This window comes from Mastigoproctus giganteus, chromosome 3 (genome assembly GCF_048544385.1).
Source record: "Mastigoproctus giganteus isolate SK-2022 chromosome 3, ASM4854438v1, whole genome shotgun sequence".
In the NCBI taxonomy this organism is placed as follows: Eukaryota; Metazoa; Arthropoda; class Arachnida; order Uropygi; family Thelyphonidae; genus Mastigoproctus; species Mastigoproctus giganteus.
The window spans coordinates 85,120,100-85,139,255 of NC_143577.1; the positions used below are offsets into that span (position 1 = coordinate 85,120,100).

Sequence of the window (19,156 nt, forward strand, 5' to 3'; positions counted from 1 at the left end):
TACAATCGCGGTTTATTAAATGAAGAAATAATTCTTAAAATAAAGTTGACGTTCTTCCAAATTTTAAAGTGACTTTCGACATGCACTTGTTTCCAAATTAATGTTGACATATTTTACACACGCACACTGTATTATTGCACCAAAATATGGAATGAATTTCACACAAGAGAATTAATTTGACATAACTCTAAGGTTAAGTAGGCTAACTAGCAACTGCCTTTCATAAGTCAACGAAACCAGTTAGTCACAGTTTCTAGTGTATTAAGAATGTCTTAAAGGAAGTAAGTGATTGAAGATTTGCGCTGCAGACCCACCCGAAGGCATGAGGCTGGTCAGTTTCAAGAAAATGCAGCCAGATGACTTAGTGTTAATTGCTGAAGAACGTTTCAAAGGTTAGTGACTAAAGCCAGATATCGGACAAGTTTGAATAAATATCTCCTGCTCTTGATACTAAGAAGAAGGCCAGCCACGCCATATAGATACTGCGTTTGGATCTCGTCGCTAGTAAAGGAATATTTTTTTTTTTTCGGCATCTACTTTACAAAGTAGATTGCAAGAGGACGGTGTTCTCTTGTCACTTCGGTCACAAAAGACCCTGGATTGTATAACAGTATGTAACACCCTGAATTGTATGGACCTATGCTCAATAGCAGTACAGTATGTGTATTGTTAACCGATTTGATATACGGAGTGACTGTTTATACCCAAGCAGAAAGACATGAAATTGTCCAGTAATTGACATTCTATCAGTCCTATCCCATCCATGCCTTCATCTTTGGCCATGTTATCCTCCATGATTTGTGCATATATATATATATATATATGCTGATTTCTGTTTGCGTCAGTCTCAAGTACTCATTAAAGATAAGGCCACCGTAGCCGGATGGTCAGGCGCAAGGGTGCATAAGTACACGTGCTTTGGGTGACCAGGGTTCAAGCCCGTAGCTCCTAAATACTGCGCTGTTTCTTGTATTCTCTTGTAATTACAAGAAGTTGTAATTGAATATTCTCACGGTTTTTAAGCGGTGTTCTCATTTTTGCGACTTGTTTGTTAACGAACAAAAGTCTTGTTAACAAAAAGGAAGATGTTCCATAGAGGATCCATACAGGCAATCAAGATGGTTTTGTCAATGGTGATTTTAACTTTTCTAGCTAAACCAACCTAGAAGCAATTTCATTAATAAATACATGACAGCCACTTTTGACAGTGGCTTAAAAATTGCACAAGGCCAAACATTAAAGATGATGATGTAATAATCATGGAAATTGCACTCATAAGGCCATAACAAATGAAAAAAAGATTTTTGTGGAAAAATATTCCAGTTTGGTATATTCGGAGTGGCAAACGAAATTCTTTTAATCTTGATATGGGAAGAAACAGCATTACTCTCAAAAGTAAATCCACAGAATGATAAGTACAGTTCTTATCGAAATATGACACAATTGCATCATTAGGTGGATATACGATGTTATGATTTCCTCCATGTGACAGAGATTTCAATCAGATTGAGATGCTCAAAAGGCAATGAAATAGTTGCTAGTTGCAGTACAAGTGGCAGCATAAAATTAGAAGCGAACGCATTCTCAAATAGACTTCTCATCTCTAAAACCCTGAAGTTCTGGGAGGTTGATCATATAGTTGAGAATGATGCGATTAACAAATTATGAACAAGAATTGTTAATTACAAAAGAACAAACCGAACCGTCTTTTCAAGAGATATAACGCAATCGGACCTGCAACGGAGCATATATCATTCTCTCTGATCGAATAGTAAGTAGTTTTATGCATCATTGTTAGTATTACAGCAGTGGGAAATGGGCACTACCCATGGTAGTAGCGTAGTTATGAGTGAAATGGTCCTCGGCGAAACTTTATTGAGAAGCACTTCTCCAGATAAAATAAAGTTAGGCCCACGGCGTAATGTCACACTGCTATAATACAGAGACTCTGTTAGAAGATCGAATCACTCAGTGACATGAACAGATCCATTTATATTGTTCTTACAAACTGGGTTGGAACTCTTATTTTGTATTTTCTTTTTTGTAAATTATAAATGGCAAAAGGCTTACTTCACACCCTTCCTTTCCTGTATGAATAATTCAAATCACACGCGTGCAGAGCACTTTCCTTTATACCCTGGGCGTATGGAAAGTGCATTAAGAACTTAAATGTCCCGGCTGCGTTCGTTTCCCAGGGATTCAGCTCCCGTAAGCACATCCAGATATACTGTATATTTCATAAACTGCAGTTATATAGGAGAGCTAATAATTTTTCTCTAATTACGGATTCATTTATTTTCCCCGCGTTCCCTCGTTTCGCCACACTACCCACTTAATCATCCCCATTTGCGGGGAACATTTATAAATCACTTGGTGTACTCTTCTAGAGTTTTTCTCCCTACCCTTTCGCACGGCGATACATATCTAATTACTTCTGCGGTCGTTGTGAAATGTCCTGCCACTTGCACTTCCATTTCGCTTACGAGTACGAGAGTCCGTAAACAAAAGCGTCTACTCGACCATTTTCACCATTCATCCCTCGAATCCCCCCCTCCCAATCTGCACTCGCCACTCATAGTATTCAAAGCAATGACTACTGACACTGAAGCTGGCGCGTATAACGCAATAAGGCATAAAGTACTCGTGCGAAGTACCACAAAAGGTCTATCCTAGCATCCTGCTCAAACGATGTGATTTATAGCGTTCTCCACGTGACGTCACCTCTGTTACAGGGAACCACCGCTGACAATGGAAGTAACTTAAAATGACAAAAGCTCTAATTGCTGCTTGACATCTCACTTGTCAACTACTGTATCATCTACCATACATGTCATGGTGAATCCAAACAATCATCTTCAATCTTCTACGGTAAACCATTTATTATAATTATTATTCGGCAACATTTAGTGGAGCTGGCAATAATTCCAAAAAGAAAAAAAAGTGCACCGAATTCAAGCAAAGGTGTATGTGTGTGTTTATCGATATTGTAAAGAAGTGGTATCTCTGCCACAATCATTATGCAATTATTTTTATAAAAATATGTGAATAAATAAGTTTAATATTGTAAATTGACTAGCCAGCTTCTTCAAGATGCCAATTCCATTGAGCCCATATTTGTTTTTATATAATACAAAATGGTATTTATTTCAGTTATTTTTTCTTGATCATGACAGTTTCTTTTACGGATTTTGTTGTGGCAAAGTTTCTTTGGTACATATTTTGCAATTGCCACTTTTAAGGATTTATCCAACTAGATCGTTGGTGAGAGCAATAATAGTAACAACCTTATATCCATAATGAGCAAAAAAAAATTATTTGTAATATAAAATCGTAATGATCTTGTAAAAGTTCATACTTATTGATTTCATTCAGCGTGTTTCTCATATTTAAGAGAATTCTACCCATTTATCTTTGAATAATGAATGGAAAGCAGATTGTGATGATTTTCACTGGTTATTATCCTTGAGTAATGCTCGTGTAGGATATTTAAATTATAAAACTAATTTAAATTTGCGTAGTTATAATGGATGACGTTCTTCACATATTCATCCTGAAAACTCCTTTCTCATAAATCTCGCTGAGTTGGAAAGGTTTTTCCATTTTCAAAACATTCCATCAGGGCGTTCCTTAAATAAGTTAAAGAAAGAGGTCATTGTTTTAAGTTAGCACATTTAGAGACTCCAAGTGTGCTATGTATGAAATGGTTTATTGCCTCTTTACCTTCTGTTTCGCATCTTCCAAATACGGCCACGCATATCAATGTGAATGTAAATTTCATTAGCAGGGCACAACGGGATGCTAATATACGTCCTCAGTGGCATCTCTCTGCCTTCCATCTATTGAATGCCAAAAGCGGAACGAGGACAAACGAATTTCATTCAAGTAGCGCCACTTTTTTTCTCTCTCTCAATCCTTTCTTCTGTCTCCTATTCTTTCTTTCTTTGGGATAGCGCTGATTTATCACAGTGAATCGAGGGAGAATTTGATAAAGAGCGTAACAAAGTTTCACTGTTGTTTGTTTAGCACTGTGATACAGTGTAGGGGGGCGAGAATAGAGGACGCGTTGCGTCATTTCTCACTTCTCTAAGCGTTCGTTACTCCGGCAATCTACTATGCCAAGCGAGACTATTGACGTGTCCGCATTAAAGGTGAAGAGTCATTAATATTTAATAGCAGTATTGTGCGAGTGAAAGACAAGTCACTACCCGTGCATCTCTCTTAATGAACACACTATTTCTGGAATACTTATATAAATAAGTATTCCTGTCGTCTCTGGCGATTCTTGATGATGTGATAAAAAAAAAATAGGACGTCGACTTCGCAGATAAGTTGGATGACATGACACAAAATTTGATAACTGTCATTTACAAGTGTCTACTCGTTGTGCTCGTAGAAGACGGTGTCAGCGGTCAAATGCAATAAAGGATAGGAAGATGCACATTCTGGTGAGCTGGTATTTATATTTGTGATATACTGAAATTGAATCTTAAACTAGCAAAGAAACTTTGCCGTTTCTAGTTTGGTATTATGATCTTAAAGCAAAATTATTGGTGGGATATCAATTTAAAATGTAAATGTCGGATAAAAATATTATAAGCCCAAACCGCAGTTCTCCAAGCTTGCCGAGTCTGTCCTATCAGATAATTGTTTCTGTTTCTTTATCAACTTGGATGACAGACATTCAAACAAGATTTTTTCTTGAAACCTTGAAATAGTAACGCAGTTTCTTTTGATATTTCGTTTGTTATTTTGTTCTTTGCTATCAGCCTCATTGGAGACGATTTCACTTTTTGTTTTCAGTAGTGTATGATGTTATTGTGATGTACACTGAAGACACAACCGTCTTCTGTTGGTTTTCATCGATTTCATGGGATGGATGGAATCCCATGAAAATTCCCTCCACTTTTATGTATTAAATTTAAATGGTTAATTAATTTTCCGATATCTTACAAAAAAAATCCCCTAATTTTTAATTATGTATTATTTGCATATTTTCGAGGAACACAATCTTGTCAAAATATCGTACCTTGTGACAATTCGCATGTGGGGTTTGGTAATGAATTAAACGATAGCCGATATCATACATTCATTTATAAATATTTAACGCAATTTTCTGTAATCTGCCAGGTGTAACCAATACGCTTTCTTTCAAATTATATTAATTTAATGGTTTAATCTTGACCTTGGAGCTTCAATAAGTACTATAAATTTCGATCTAAATTTTGTTTTTTTGGGTAGATGGAAATGGTAGGATGCTGCCCTCTTATCTTATAAATTTAGTTTCTTAATCTAAATCTGAACTAATAGCGAAATACTGTACTAAAAAAAATAAGTGTTGCTGTGTGATTCGTAGCTTTCTAAATATGCTTGGATCTTTTGTTGCGTCACATTATACGAAGAGATCAGTCTAAAATCATGAACATATCCAACTTATAGTTTTAATTCTAATCATAAATGAAATGTAATTTTTACGGGATAATGTTCATCTTATGTTTCAAAATTATTGCAGATAGGAGTATTTTAGGTCATTTAATTTAGGGTGACATAGCAATAGAAATTAAAGATTATTTACTATAATTGCATAGTAATAACTTGAATAGCTAGCAAGTTTTCATGATAAGGCGCAAAATTTCACAATGTATGCAGAGATATGATTATAGGACTGAAAAATACGAACGGGCATTAGATGATGATAATAAAGAAGAAGTTAGTTAATGTACTCAGTACATTACATTCAAGCACATTCCATTTTTTTTTCTTAAATTAAATGATTTTTCATTTTCTGTGATTAATATAATAATAATAATAATAATTTATTTATCCCTATTTTATGTTATTGGGAGATAACAGCAAAAAGGGAGGGAGAACACATAAGCCAATGGCTTTTTAGAGGGTGTTCCCTTAAAAATGATAAATATACAAATATAGAATTGAAAAATTTACAGTTCTGAAATTGTACAGGTAACGTTCAACAGGAAAGACATAAATAAATTGGAGGTTCTTGTACATTTCTTTACAGAAGACTTCGAAAAGCATCACTACTTATAATATCATTGTGAACATTTTCACAATTAAATGAGGAGAGAAAAGAAAAATGATGAGATGTTTGCACAGAAATTTACAAACTATTTGCCAACTGCTTCCTTTAACATTTGTACATTATTTCCATGTTGGTGTTTTTAAAATCCAAGAGTTGAGTGGAAGGTAATTTGAATCAGACATCCCTGGTGATGTGTTCGATTAGTAGTTTCTTGAACTGATTTAGTGAAGTGACATTTTCGATTTTTGCAGGAAGTTTGTTCCAGGTTTTAGCACCTCTGTATTTTATACTTTTCTGACCTATGGCTTTTCTGAAAAGCGGAATTTTCAGGTTGGCTTCATTTCTTAGATTGTATGATATTTCTTCTTCGTCTGTGGTTATGAAAAAGGATCTGAAGAGAGGGGGAAAGTCTGCTGTCTTCATAGCATTGTAAACAAGGATCGCCTCGGCTTTCTGCAATAGCTGGTGGATGCTTAGGAGTCTCACTTCCTTGTATCTCGAACTAACCGTTGCGTTTCAGGGAAGGCCCAAAATTGAACGAACGCATCGATTGAGAATGGAGTTGATTCTCGCGAGGTTTTCTTGGCTGGTGGTACCCCATGCGATGATTCCATAGGTGAGGTGCGGCTGAATTAAAGAAAGGAATACTAGTCTGAGAAGGGAAGAAGACACCCAGGCAGAGGCCTTGGCGAGTATTTCCGCTAGTGACGAAGTTTTCTTTCGTAGGGTTATCATTTGTTTTGCTCAACTTAGCTTATCATCCAGCCAGATTCCAAGAAACTTGGTTTCATTCACCCTTTCAAGTTGTTTTTCTTTGTATGTTACGTCTAAATCAATATTTAGTGGTTTGTTTTTCCGTTCTAAACACCATATATTTTGATTTTTCTGGATTCAGTATAAGCTGATTCTTTTGAAGCCAATTATGTATCACAGAAAGCAAGGCAAAGATTTTGAGTTGAAGCTCATTAGGGTCTTTATCTGTGATTAGAATGGAAATATCTTCGGCATACGCTACTAGTTGAAAAGATGGAAGAAGAGAGAGAAATTCATCGATGTAAAGAACAAATAGGATAGGTCCAAGATTTTGAGTTGAAGCTCATTAGGGTCTTTATCTGTGATTAGGATGGAAATATCATCGGCATACGCTACTAGTTGAAAAGATGGAAGAAGAGAGAGAAATTCATCGATGTAAAGAACAAATAGGATAGGTCCAAGAAGTGAGCCTTGAGGTACTCCCCTGGAGAAATAACAGATGTCGGAGTATGATTGATTTCTTCTTACGACAAACGGCCGATCGGTAAGGTAGTCTTCAAGGAGGAGGTTAATTTTCTCTCTCAAGCCAAGGTTATTGAGTTTGTTAAGTAGAATAGTATGGTTTATGCAATCAAAAGCTTTAGATAAGTCAAGAAACAGTGCTATAGCATAGTGACTCTTTTCAAGACTATTAATGATCCTTGAGCAGAAGTCAACAATTGCAAGATCAGTGGATCTTTTAGAGCGATAAGCATACTGTTGTTGATGGATGAGCTGATTTTCTTCAAGAAAACCCATGAGTCTGCTATGAAGTATTTTTTCGAATACTTTTGCAGAAACTGAGAGTAGAGCTATTGGGCGAAAGTTGTTGATGGAGTTACAACGGTTTCCCTTTGGAACAGGGATGATTATTGCTTTTTTGAATTGAGAAGGGAATTTACCAGATTGAAAGAAGAGATTGAATATATACTTCAGTGGCATAAGAATTGAGCTAAGGACCTTTTTCAGCAGAGACGGAGATATTTCATCAAATTGTATAATTATAATTAATTATATTTATAATATAATTATAATTACTCTTCTCCCATATACTTTTAAACCTCTTTGCCCCATATATATGTATCTCTTCACAAACGACGTCACATAATAATACACGCGAAGCGTGCACGGACTGTCTTAAGCTACATTAAATTTAATTTAATCATTTTTTTCCACATACAGTGCCTCCAACACTTCAGGAATCATTGAATCCAGTATCGTCCACCCACCCACATAGCTATACCTTCTGTTAACTTCAAAATGCTCAACAATCCACAGAAACAAATCGATTAAATGTAGCTTAAGACAGTTTATCACATTTACCTCCTTGTTTATTATGACACGGTAAAAGCATCCCAGCAGATTCAAAAATAAGCCAGTGGTGCAACGCTATCAGCACATAGCAACAGTGTAATCAACTGACTCTTGGCGAACTTGACTAGTTTCATTCAATTTAGCCGCTCAGGTGCTTCATAATTGTATTTTCGCTTGCGTGTTTTCCAGCTCTGTGAATGTATTAATATGTTACTACACATAATATAATATAATACACATATTGTGTATTATATGTAGTATATTATATGTGGTATTTAACGCTGACAATAGAAACGTGACGGAAATCTTGGCACCAGACTTCAACTATTCGTATTCGCAATATATAGAGCAGTACTTTTCTACGAAGGGTTGATTCAGCCGTTTGATAACGATTTTCACATTAATCCTGCTTGTGACGTATGGCAGCAATGTAATTTTTTTTCCCGCAGGCGCAGTCCCAAACCTTATGAACAGGTGTATCAGTTGTACACGTTGTTTTTAATGTTGACATGCCTCGGAAATTGGACCCATGGTTGGAAGGATACATAACCACACTTTCCGAAGAAGGGTACTGTTATGCGAAAATTATTGATAGGTGCAAGTCGAAAAATTTTAGTGTATCGAAATTCGGTATCCATAAGGTTTTGAATGGCAAAAGAAAATTCCGCGAAGCTGCTGCAAGTGGGCGGAAAACACCGAAGAAACTGCAACCTGCTCCAAGTCGAACGAGGGAGGTACTACGAAAAGTGCAGTCGCTCGTTGTCGGTGAAAATCCAAAAACCCAAAGAGCTATAGTGTCACGTGTGGGAACATCCCAGTCAACCGTTTGCGCATATCGACGAAAATTTGCAACTGGAGAAGAAGCACAGGGCCCTCGTACACCACCTAGGAGCAAGGCACATTGCAGAGCGGTGGGTCAATGCTCGAAAACTCTACGAAAAATATCTGACAGCTGAAAAGTGGAAATTCGTAGCAACATTGGACGAAGCGTGGGTGTACCTCTCCTACTGCAACATAATTCGAACAATTTATTACCGTCCAGAGGGTGACAAGGCCTTTCCAACATGGGCGCATCAGTGCAAGGAAAGTTTTGGCCGAGGTTTTATGGTTGTAGCCGGTTTTTGTTATAACGGCGAATTTGAGTTGGTAGAGTCGTTAAAAAAAGTGAAAGTCAACTCAGTGTATTACCAGAATGAAGTTCTACAGCCGTTGTTTGAACGTGAAATGCCCACATTGTACGGTTCTGACTCTAAAAAGGTCTGGGTGCACCAGGATAAAGCGTCCAGCCACAGTCACGTTCCACCCGTTCTTTTTTGTGGAGAATGGAAGCGGTGACAGGTATTCGTTCGATCCCGTTTCAAGATATACCTGTTAAATCACCTGACGCTGCACCCATGGATTTTTGCGCTTTCGGATTTTTGAAAAGAGCTCTCGGAAACCGCCGCCCCAGAACTGTTGAAGGTTTGTGGAGAGTCTGCAACAGGAATGGGACAAGATCGACTTGGCAGTTTTGCAGCGGGCTTTACTTCAATAGAAATTGCGATGCCGTGCGATAGTCCATGAGCAGGGAAAACAAATAGAACACAACCGGTGGCGGCGGCACGGAATTTCGTAGTTTTAAAGGACCGTCAAAATCGTTATCAAAAGGCTGAATCAACCCTCTGTATTATGATCACACTAATTCCTACATAAGCATGTCTGTCATTTAAAGCATATATTTTTAGGCACTTTTTGTCTTAAAAACTATAAAAAATCAGTATTTAAAGTAAGCTTAACGACTCTCAAGGCCGTCAAGAAAAAGAAAAGGACAAAACATGCGAATGACAACTTTCTCTTATTTTTAAACTATAGTTAGAAACCTCCTATTAAGAAAGTTCCTTAGAATTTTGTTGACACAAATCATGTCCGTAGCCACCTTCGATCAATGTAATCACTAATTGGCCAGGCATAAAATGACCCAGGGCCATAGAAGAAAGAATTCCGGTATTTTAAATTATAATATGCCTTGAAAGAGAACACATATGAGGTTAATATCTTTTCCGTATTTTATGAACAGCTTTTGGTCTTTCCATGCATGGAGCGAAAAACATACTAAAAGAGTGAATATTTTTTTAACTTTAATTATTTAAATTAAAATATTCATTTATTGACCCAAACATCAAAATACAGAACGAATTACAAGCTGTCTAAAATTACTCTAAAAATCAAATAATAAGTATATATATTTTTTAAATATTCATTGGAACCAATAATTACAAGCAAAAAAAGGTAAAATTAATGGTAGAATTTCATGTAGTTTCGGCTAAGAATTCCTATTAGACGGGTTAAGATAAAAAAAACAAACAAACAACAATCTAACTGTAAACAATTAAGCCATCTTAATATCTTCTTACTCGTACATAAAAAAAGAATGAAAAAAGATTCAAATTAAAAAGTTCATTTTTCCTTAAAGATATTTTTTACGTTTCTTAAAAAATGTATATTAGATTTGTTGGAAAATTTTGTTCTCTCAGAAACTGAAAAGGCACCTTCCGTATATTGTCACGTTGGAAATGAAAATCAAATATAGAGAATTTTTTTTCTCTTGAGTTAAAAAGTCTTTAAATTTGATAAAAGATTCCCTTACCCTTGATTGTTTTTTGTTGTAAGATAAGTTTTATTTAAAAATATAGAGAATTTTAAATGATGAAAGAAGGTTTTGATCGGAAATTCGTATTAATGGTAGTACAAAAACTGGGTCTATTCAAAAACGAATAAGAATTTTATCTGCTTCTGAATAAGGTGAGATTTTTAATTTGGTAAATTAGTATTTATTAATATGTAGTCTATAAAGAAAATAGTCACTATTTCCACAAAAGGTTTCAAGAATCAACTGCTAGCAATGTTGAGAAGCATTTCCCTCATTTTTCAAGAAACAGTTTTGGTTAAATTTGGTATGCAATTTCTAGAATTTATAAACAATTATAAGCTTTTTTCGAAGTTCAGTCAGTAAGAAAAATCATGTATCTTAGTTTTCATGGTACGAGGGTCAATTCCCAAAATAGCTTTCCCTCCCTCATTTTTCTTTAGGGTGTTAGCTTGTAATTGTGCTAGGATAACATACAGTTTTACTTCTGCCAAGCATTGTTCAAAACCATCCCAAATGTTGGAAACCGAACCCTGCTGTTTAGAAAAGTGACATGACGTAATATATGTGGTCTCCCTGACACTGAAAGCTGAAATAAAAAAAAAAGGTTGTTTTTCAAGGAGATGGCATTTTCTCACCTCATATCCATATGCTTCCGTGGAATGCTAGTGGAAACTTGCTTGCTGTGCACGCACCATCGTAATTTGACTCCTTGGAATTTGAGGCGGAGACGTAGGATATTTCTTGGGTTTTGTGATTATACCAGTGGCTTCATGATCCCAGTTAACTTGGCCTTAATTTAAACAATCTGTCAGATTCATGGAGCTTTAAATATTGTTTCAAAATTTATGGAACGGAAGACGTGGTCCATTAATCTCCAGCTGAATCCATCCGATTCACCTGGAGATAAATGGACCACGACTCACCTCACACCACGGTGAGTCGAATGTCATCATACTTCGAACAATCTCATCACTCTGTCTTATAGAGATATTAATTAATTAGAAACTTAGATGAATTGCAAACACTGTAAGTCAGCTAAGAATAATCAGATATTACAATAATTAAAATCAGCATGGATGAACCAACAGTGCGCTCCCCCCCCCCCCTTTATATAGAGATATCTTTCAGAATACCCCGTCATGACACTTTTGCATTAATGCCAGGTTTAACAAGGAATCAAAATCCTTAAAAAAAAAAACTGCGGTTACTTGTAATTAACAACCATCCATTGAAACATTAGCGCTTCAATTCACTCTTTTCATCAATCTTTGCCGCAACCGCTCTGTACGTTTATAATATTAACCAGAATTTAATGAGATAATTTTTCAGTACGAAATTAAGTAATTAATGCGTTTGGCAAATGATAACTGACATTGTAAATCAGGATATTATGAGCACAACGATAACAGTTGGACCAGTTGCATAATGTATAAAAGCATGTTTCGTATACCAAAAGTACGTAATTTTCATTACAGTACTTTTCACACTGTAATGAAAATTATGTTCATTATGTACTTTTGGTATACGAGATCAAATCTGGACGGAAGCGTATTTATTTATTTATTATTATTAGTAATAATAAATAAATATATTCCTCGCATCTTCATTTTTTAAAATTTTGAATTTATTGAAATATATTTGAGAAAAGTAAATGTTAGAAGTTACTACTCTAGTTATAAGTTTTGTATTTATGAAAAATTATTCGCCGGGTTAGGTCAGCTTTTACCTGTTTGGTTTTCATTTAAAAACCAGCTTTAATTTATAACACGGCAGAAAAAAATTGAACAACTTGTTCGGCCGCCATCCACCATGGAACATGTAGTCTCCAATCTTATTTTCTAACAGGAATAGTTTTGAAAATGCTTTGTAATTCTAATATTTACTGTTTATTTGCACGAGCTATTAAACATTGTCCAGTATTAGTCAGCTGCTATTTTTTTAATAATTAAAGTCGTTTTAACTATTTATCAAGTTGTCCCCTTCACCATTTGCTATTAGCTATTTGTTTATAAAGATATGGATAAAGGTGTAATTGGTTCTAATGGAAAAATTGGAGAGAGAGTTTGTAAGGAAATTGCTTAAGCAGAAATTGTTTCCACAAATTGTGCCATTATTCCAACTCTACAACTATCCGTTAGATGTTTGAAGGCTATTAGTAATGTCTTTTATGGAAAAAAAAATTCACTTGAAGAGATCATTACAAAGAGCCACATTTTATAGAATTCGACATCACTTTTGTATTATTATTTCTGGCGCATCATAAAATCTTCATATTATTAACACATAATCGTTGTCATATTTTTTGGTTTTAATCCACCTGAGGATCGCCTCCCTTCCAAATGATCAGATTAAGGGGGAAGGGGTATAATTCGACAATTTTCTAATCCCGAAATCACTCCAAGTTTTTCCAAGGTGTTAATGGCTTCGGAACTAGCTACTGTTATTAAATACTGGAGACATCCCTCATTATCGTGAGGGGTTCTAAGTCCAGTGTTTCACGTGAAGATTATGTACTCCGGGGATAATTTCAAAGCTGCGTTTAATCAAGTTTCTGTAATTTTTCACGGTGAGTATAACGAATGGAACCCATCCAAAGCGGAGCTTTACGATCTTATGTAATTTATTGAATAAATGAAGTATCTCTCTCTCATTTATTTGTAATTTGAATGAAGGGACACCGTGGGTTGTTTTAATTCTTAAATTACACGGAACACTATACGCCACATGATATTAACAAAATAATCAGTTTAATGATCTCTATGATATAAGTAGTTTCTTATACCAAGAACATTCAGTTCACTAAATTAATTTGCTATTTTTTGACGACATCTAAGTCCACTCCAGGATTCTGCTTTAACGTCAACTCGAAAATACTTGGTTATTTTCGAGTATTTTCGAAGATAGGCTTGAACACAAAATTGCAAAGTGGATTCAGAGAATGCTCAGCAAATTACTTCAGTATACTGAATATGTTGGATGTGGAAGATTCTTTACTGTATAGAAATCAATAAACTAATTTTGTTAATCAGGTGAAGTATTGGGTTTTTTTATATAAAATTTATTTAAAATAATTTTCACTCTGCGTTCACAATTCAAAGCGCATCGATTCGCAATTTATCTGAAATATTCAGTTGCTGACTATTCTATATGGAAGTTTATTTATTTTTAATTATAAAAATAATACAGAAAGTCAATATGTAAGTTTTACTTTTGGCACCAAAGCTACTAAGTATGAATCATCAGTGTAAAGTGACTGGCCATTGTGTCTATTCTACGGCTCGCAGTTTTACAAATTAGATAGTTGTGGATCTCTACTCCGAATATATATATATATATATATATAAATTATCACAACATTGATTGTAAGAGGTTGCTCAACTCTGAAGCCTACAGGAGTCTCATTTCCAAACAAATTATGAGAAATACAAACAGCTGCCTACCTACAACCCAGTAACTACATCCAGAGCCAAATGTGATGTTCTGCAATATATATTTTTGATCATTATAATTCATATTCGTTGTTAATGTATATATAGAATATGCTATGTAATTTTATATATATATATTTGTCTCCTTTGTACTGAATTAATGCCCCTAGCCTAGTGCTGTGATGGGCTTGCTGTAGTTGCAATAAATGAAAATTTATTTATTTATTTATATATATATATATTATTATTATTAAAGAAGGTTTCCCAGTCAGCTTTCCTGGCAACTCCACCATCTATCGCAATACTGTACAGGTAATTTCTAGCATAACATATAGTACCACTAGTTGGTTATCATTCCTGGGACATGGGGACGGCCAGGGATCGTCTGCCCAGCATCACTATAATACCCTCAATTTGGAGGGTATGTCAGTTAATATATCAATGAAACTACTATTTCTCATTTAAGCTAGTCTTGATTAGAGGATAAGTCTTTCTCACGAGGAAATATTGAACTGTTTCATCTCGACACAAGAAAGTCGACTTTGCATTCACTACATAAAATCACAACCAGAATAAGCCAAGTACTTTGTAACCACAACAACATATGCAGCTGATATACCCACCACATAGCAACGGTGAAGCCATAATCAAAAATAGGCCGACCGGGCTAGCCGGGTGGGTAAAGCGCCTGCCTAGCAACCCAAAGGTCGCGGGTTCGAATCCCGCCTCGGGCTTGGATCAAAGTACTGCAAAAAACCTTGGGAGGTGCACTATGGCCACAGAAGCCGATGCGCTAATAACTACCAAAAAAAAAAAAAAAAAAAAAAAATCAAAAATAGCACTGTTCAGGAAATCTATATACAAGTCCATGCAGTGTTGGAATGAAATGGGATAGCATCCTCTCATTAACTACTGAGGGATACGCAGCTCAATAGCAGACCAGTCCGAACGAACCAAAATCTTCAAGAAGGAAAGCAATGATTCGCTATTCAACTCACCATTCAAGCGGCATACTCACCGTGGTGGTCTAATCCTCCAAAGGAGCGCTCAGGTTCGGCGACACGAACCCAGCCACCCAGAGACGAAAGGTGTACTTCAAGGGGGAATGGATTACAAATTCAAACTGAAGTTTGGTCCCTACCCAACATCGAGATCAATTTCATAGTTGGCTCACCAGTTCATATAGGTAGCATGCCACTGTATGAGATATTCCCCAGTCACAGACAACTTCCGATCTTCTATCTAAATTATTATTATTATTCGTTTAGTGAACTCGAGTTTTTTTGCCCCTGCACAGCCTGAACGGAAAGAGTGCTTGTATTTATCACTGATTAATTTATCACTATCAGCAGGATAACATGTAAACTTCTTTACAATTATAAATTCAGCTAGGATTACATACAGTTTTACAGAATTTTCACTAACACTTCTGAAAACGCAATGGAAGCTTCGTCATGAGTTTAACAGTGATAGTATGTAAGGAGTATTCTAATTTTTTTTTTTTTTTTTTATGAAAATCTGGCCCTCTAAATTAAATGAGACCTGTACCATATTATATATCAGTTAACTGGTAGGTATTCCCGAGTGCATGATTCCTTAGCTGTTGCCATCACAAAATTTGAAGGGACCTATGTCGAGAGCATTATAGAGACCTGTTGTGTTAAACAGGAACATATTCTTGAGGCACACTAAATTGTTGACGAAAGACAGCAGTGAAGATCCCAACCGACTGCGTGCCCATTTCTACAAGTTTCGGTAGTTGATGACGTTTGAAATCGATGGGGCGTCTATCTTTCCTGCGATAAGATTTGCCAGGAGCTGGATATTTGCGACCTGTATTTTCCATGGGTTTAGGCCGAGGTTGGTACGGAAAACCGATCTTGAAATCGTAAACGGTCTTTCAGCTAGCCAGTTGACCCATCTCAGATCCAATATTCGAGTCCATAGAATCTGCTGAGCTGTGCTTGATGATCATACAGCTGGATGTATACAAGATTAGCATTTTAGCATTAGTAGAGGCATTTGATGCAAGAAAGCAAGCTTATGCAGCATCAGCCAAAAAAAAAAAAAAAAAAAAAAAAAAAAAAAGATTCTTCCTCTAGCTCAGAAAAATCACCTGAGAGGGCATAAATTCAAATTGAGGAAAGACAGATGTAGGATAGACGTGCGGAAATTTGCCTTTAGCCAGCGGGTGGTTGGTTGGTGGAACAGACTGCCATCCCTTGTGGTGGAGGTTGATAGCCTAAATAAGTTTAAGGCTCAGCTGGACAGGTATTTTGAACGAACAGAGGGGTGAAGTGGAAGTGGTTTTTTTTTTTTTTTTTTTGGCTGATGCTGCATAAGCTTGCTTTCTTGCATCAAATGCCTCTACTAATGCTAATGCTAAAATGCACAAATTACCCTCTTTATGATTTGTTGAACATGTTCCATGAGTTTGTGAGGTCGTCCAGACTTTTTTTTTTTTTACCTACGATCTTCCATCTTTGAATAGCGGCCATCATAGTGGATTTTGATTTGATCTGAGGACCAAATAAGAAGCATAGAGCTGGATCGGAAAGAGGCAATTTTTGATGCACTGTATCATTAGGGTGGGGTCCCCTACGGCTACTAGCTCCTGCCTAATTGCCCACATTGCTTCGTATTTTTTTTTTTTTTTTTTTTTTTTTTTGGTAGTTGTTGGCGCATAGGCTTCTGTGGCCATAATACACCTCCCAAGGTTTTTTTGCAGTACTTTGATCCAAGCCCGAGGCGGGAATCGAACCCGCGACCTTTGGGTTGCCAGGCAGGCACTGTACCCACCCGGTTAGCCCGGTCGGCATTGCTTCGTATGTCTTGGTCTTCATAGTGTCAAAGTGTCGCCCAAAAAAGAGCCCTTCATCCCAAGTGAGGCCGAGATCCGTATGGGGAAGGAAACCTTCTTGACTAGGACGCCACCTATTCGGATATCAGTGCTGTCTTTCTTTTTTTTTTTTTTTCGATCTGATCGTTAAGCTCAAGACCAGTTGGTTAAGCTCAAGACCAATTGACGTTAAGTTACTTTGAAGCAGCTGTATTCGGCGATTTGCCCTCTCCTGTAAGTATATAATTTGTTCTGCATCTTTTGAGGTTATGAAGAATTTCATGTCGTCTACGTAAGAAGTGGAGTTTGGAGATATTGCCAAGAGAGCGCAACCGCAAATAGGGTAGCCGATAAGGCCTCTTATCGTATGGATAATACCTCTTATCGGCTACCCCATGGATACACCTCCAGTAACTGTGTATGCTACCCGAAGATTTTTATGGGTGACCAAGAGGTGGTTAGTCCCCGTGACAGCCTTAATAATGTCCCCTAGTTTTTTATCTATGTGAAAGTATCCTCTGAGAATATATAGTAGAGGAGGTATTGCCAAATTATCATAAATATTATATTCAGGGAGAGGATCTCCAGTTGAGTGCATGTTGAATTCGTAGCCAGGTATCCAGCAAGTTGGCGGTGGTGGATCTGTCTTTGACAACTGTGTGCAAGTAGGGAGGTCTGTGCTGAGCTAGACTGGGTTGTATCTTTCTCAAATATTTTTAGGAGGGTGCATCATATGGATATGGCCTGAAGTCTTTAGATTCCTTTCGATTTTTCAATTTTGCATTGGTCTCACATAGTAGCAGTTCCATATCATTAGTATGGCTGCCTCTTCCATGATCTGGTTAAACAGATATAGGAGATGGTCAAGGATAAACGTCCTGCATAACTATATCAGAAATTGTGGGAAAATTTCCGGTCCCACCGTGGCCTTATTTGGAAGGTATGGATGGGTGAAGTGTGTAGGATTTTTTTGGCTGATGTTTTATAATCTTGCATCATTTGTCACTGCTAATACTGCATTTTCAACGTATATTCTCTTGGCTTCTGGGATGGCATTAAGTTCAATTCCGATTTCATAGCATTCCCTCCTCAGTTTCTTCTACAGAAATATTACTATAAACTTGGAACATGAACTCTGATCCATTTCAGAATTTAAGTGCTTACTTAAAGTATTTTTGGAATCTGTAACAAATTTTAGTGCCAATGGATTGCCGTATTTTGTTATAAGCCATGAATTATTATTATTTGCTAATAATAATTCTGTAATGCAGTGCGTAAATTAAAATAACTCATATGTGGAAATTGTTGTTTATGTTTAATAATCCTTCATTTATAGTGCCTACATAATGTTTGGGAATAGTCATTCTAGATCAATGCAGCTATTGCAATCTTTATATCACAGAATGTACTTCGTTAGATTCTACTCACATTTTTAGAAAGTAAAAGTACAGGGTGTCTATAAATTATTCAACTGATTATGAAGCTCGATTAAAATTTTATTGTAATAGGTCTCTTAAAATGGTTTGCTGCAGTTATCAGTTTTTTCTAATGCGGTTGGCAGCCTTCATCCCAGCAAGAATTACGACAGTGAAGGAGAAAGCAATGTGCATGTGTTGTGGCTTTGCGGTACCAATGTCCAATGATTAGAAAAAGACATTTTAAACGAAAATTCAGAAGGATTCACCTACAGAACAATCGATGAGGCGATGGTTGAAACAGTTTTGAGAAACAGGCAATGTGTTTCACCAGGCAAATACCACGAGCAGCATTGCACAGGGTAGTTCGAAAGACATTGAAACGTTATGCTTACAAAGTGCAAATCGTCCAGGAAATTAAGCCTCACGACAAACCACGAGAGGAATTCGCTGCTCACATTCTCACCCTTCATTTGAATATTTCGTGTTTAGTGATGAAGTGACATTACATAACTGTATGCTGAAGTTAAAAGACAGTTATCGCATATGGGGATCTGAAAATCCTCGCTCAGTTCGTGAACACGATCGTGATAGTCCCACAGTAAACGTGTGGTGTGCACTGTCCTTCAGCCAGGTGAATGGGCCATTTTTTTCCCACGAAAACACCGTGATTTCTGAAAATTATCTAGATATTCTAGA

General features: G+C 36.5%; 1 protein-coding gene across 1 annotated transcript in view; it reads left to right on the plus strand.

Moving 5' to 3' along the window:
- The first annotated feature begins 4,341 nt into the window (after window positions 1–4,341).
- Window positions 4,342–19,156, plus strand: part of LOC150088122 (uncharacterized) — a 26,069-nt gene continuing 11,254 nt past the window's right edge. The window contains exon 1 of the mRNA XM_090370032.1: window positions 4,342–4,445. Within this exon, the coding sequence (XP_090226158.1) occupies window positions 4,434–4,445 (12 nt within the window). The 5' untranslated portion in view covers window positions 4,342–4,433. The remainder of the gene's footprint in view (window positions 4,446–19,156) is intronic.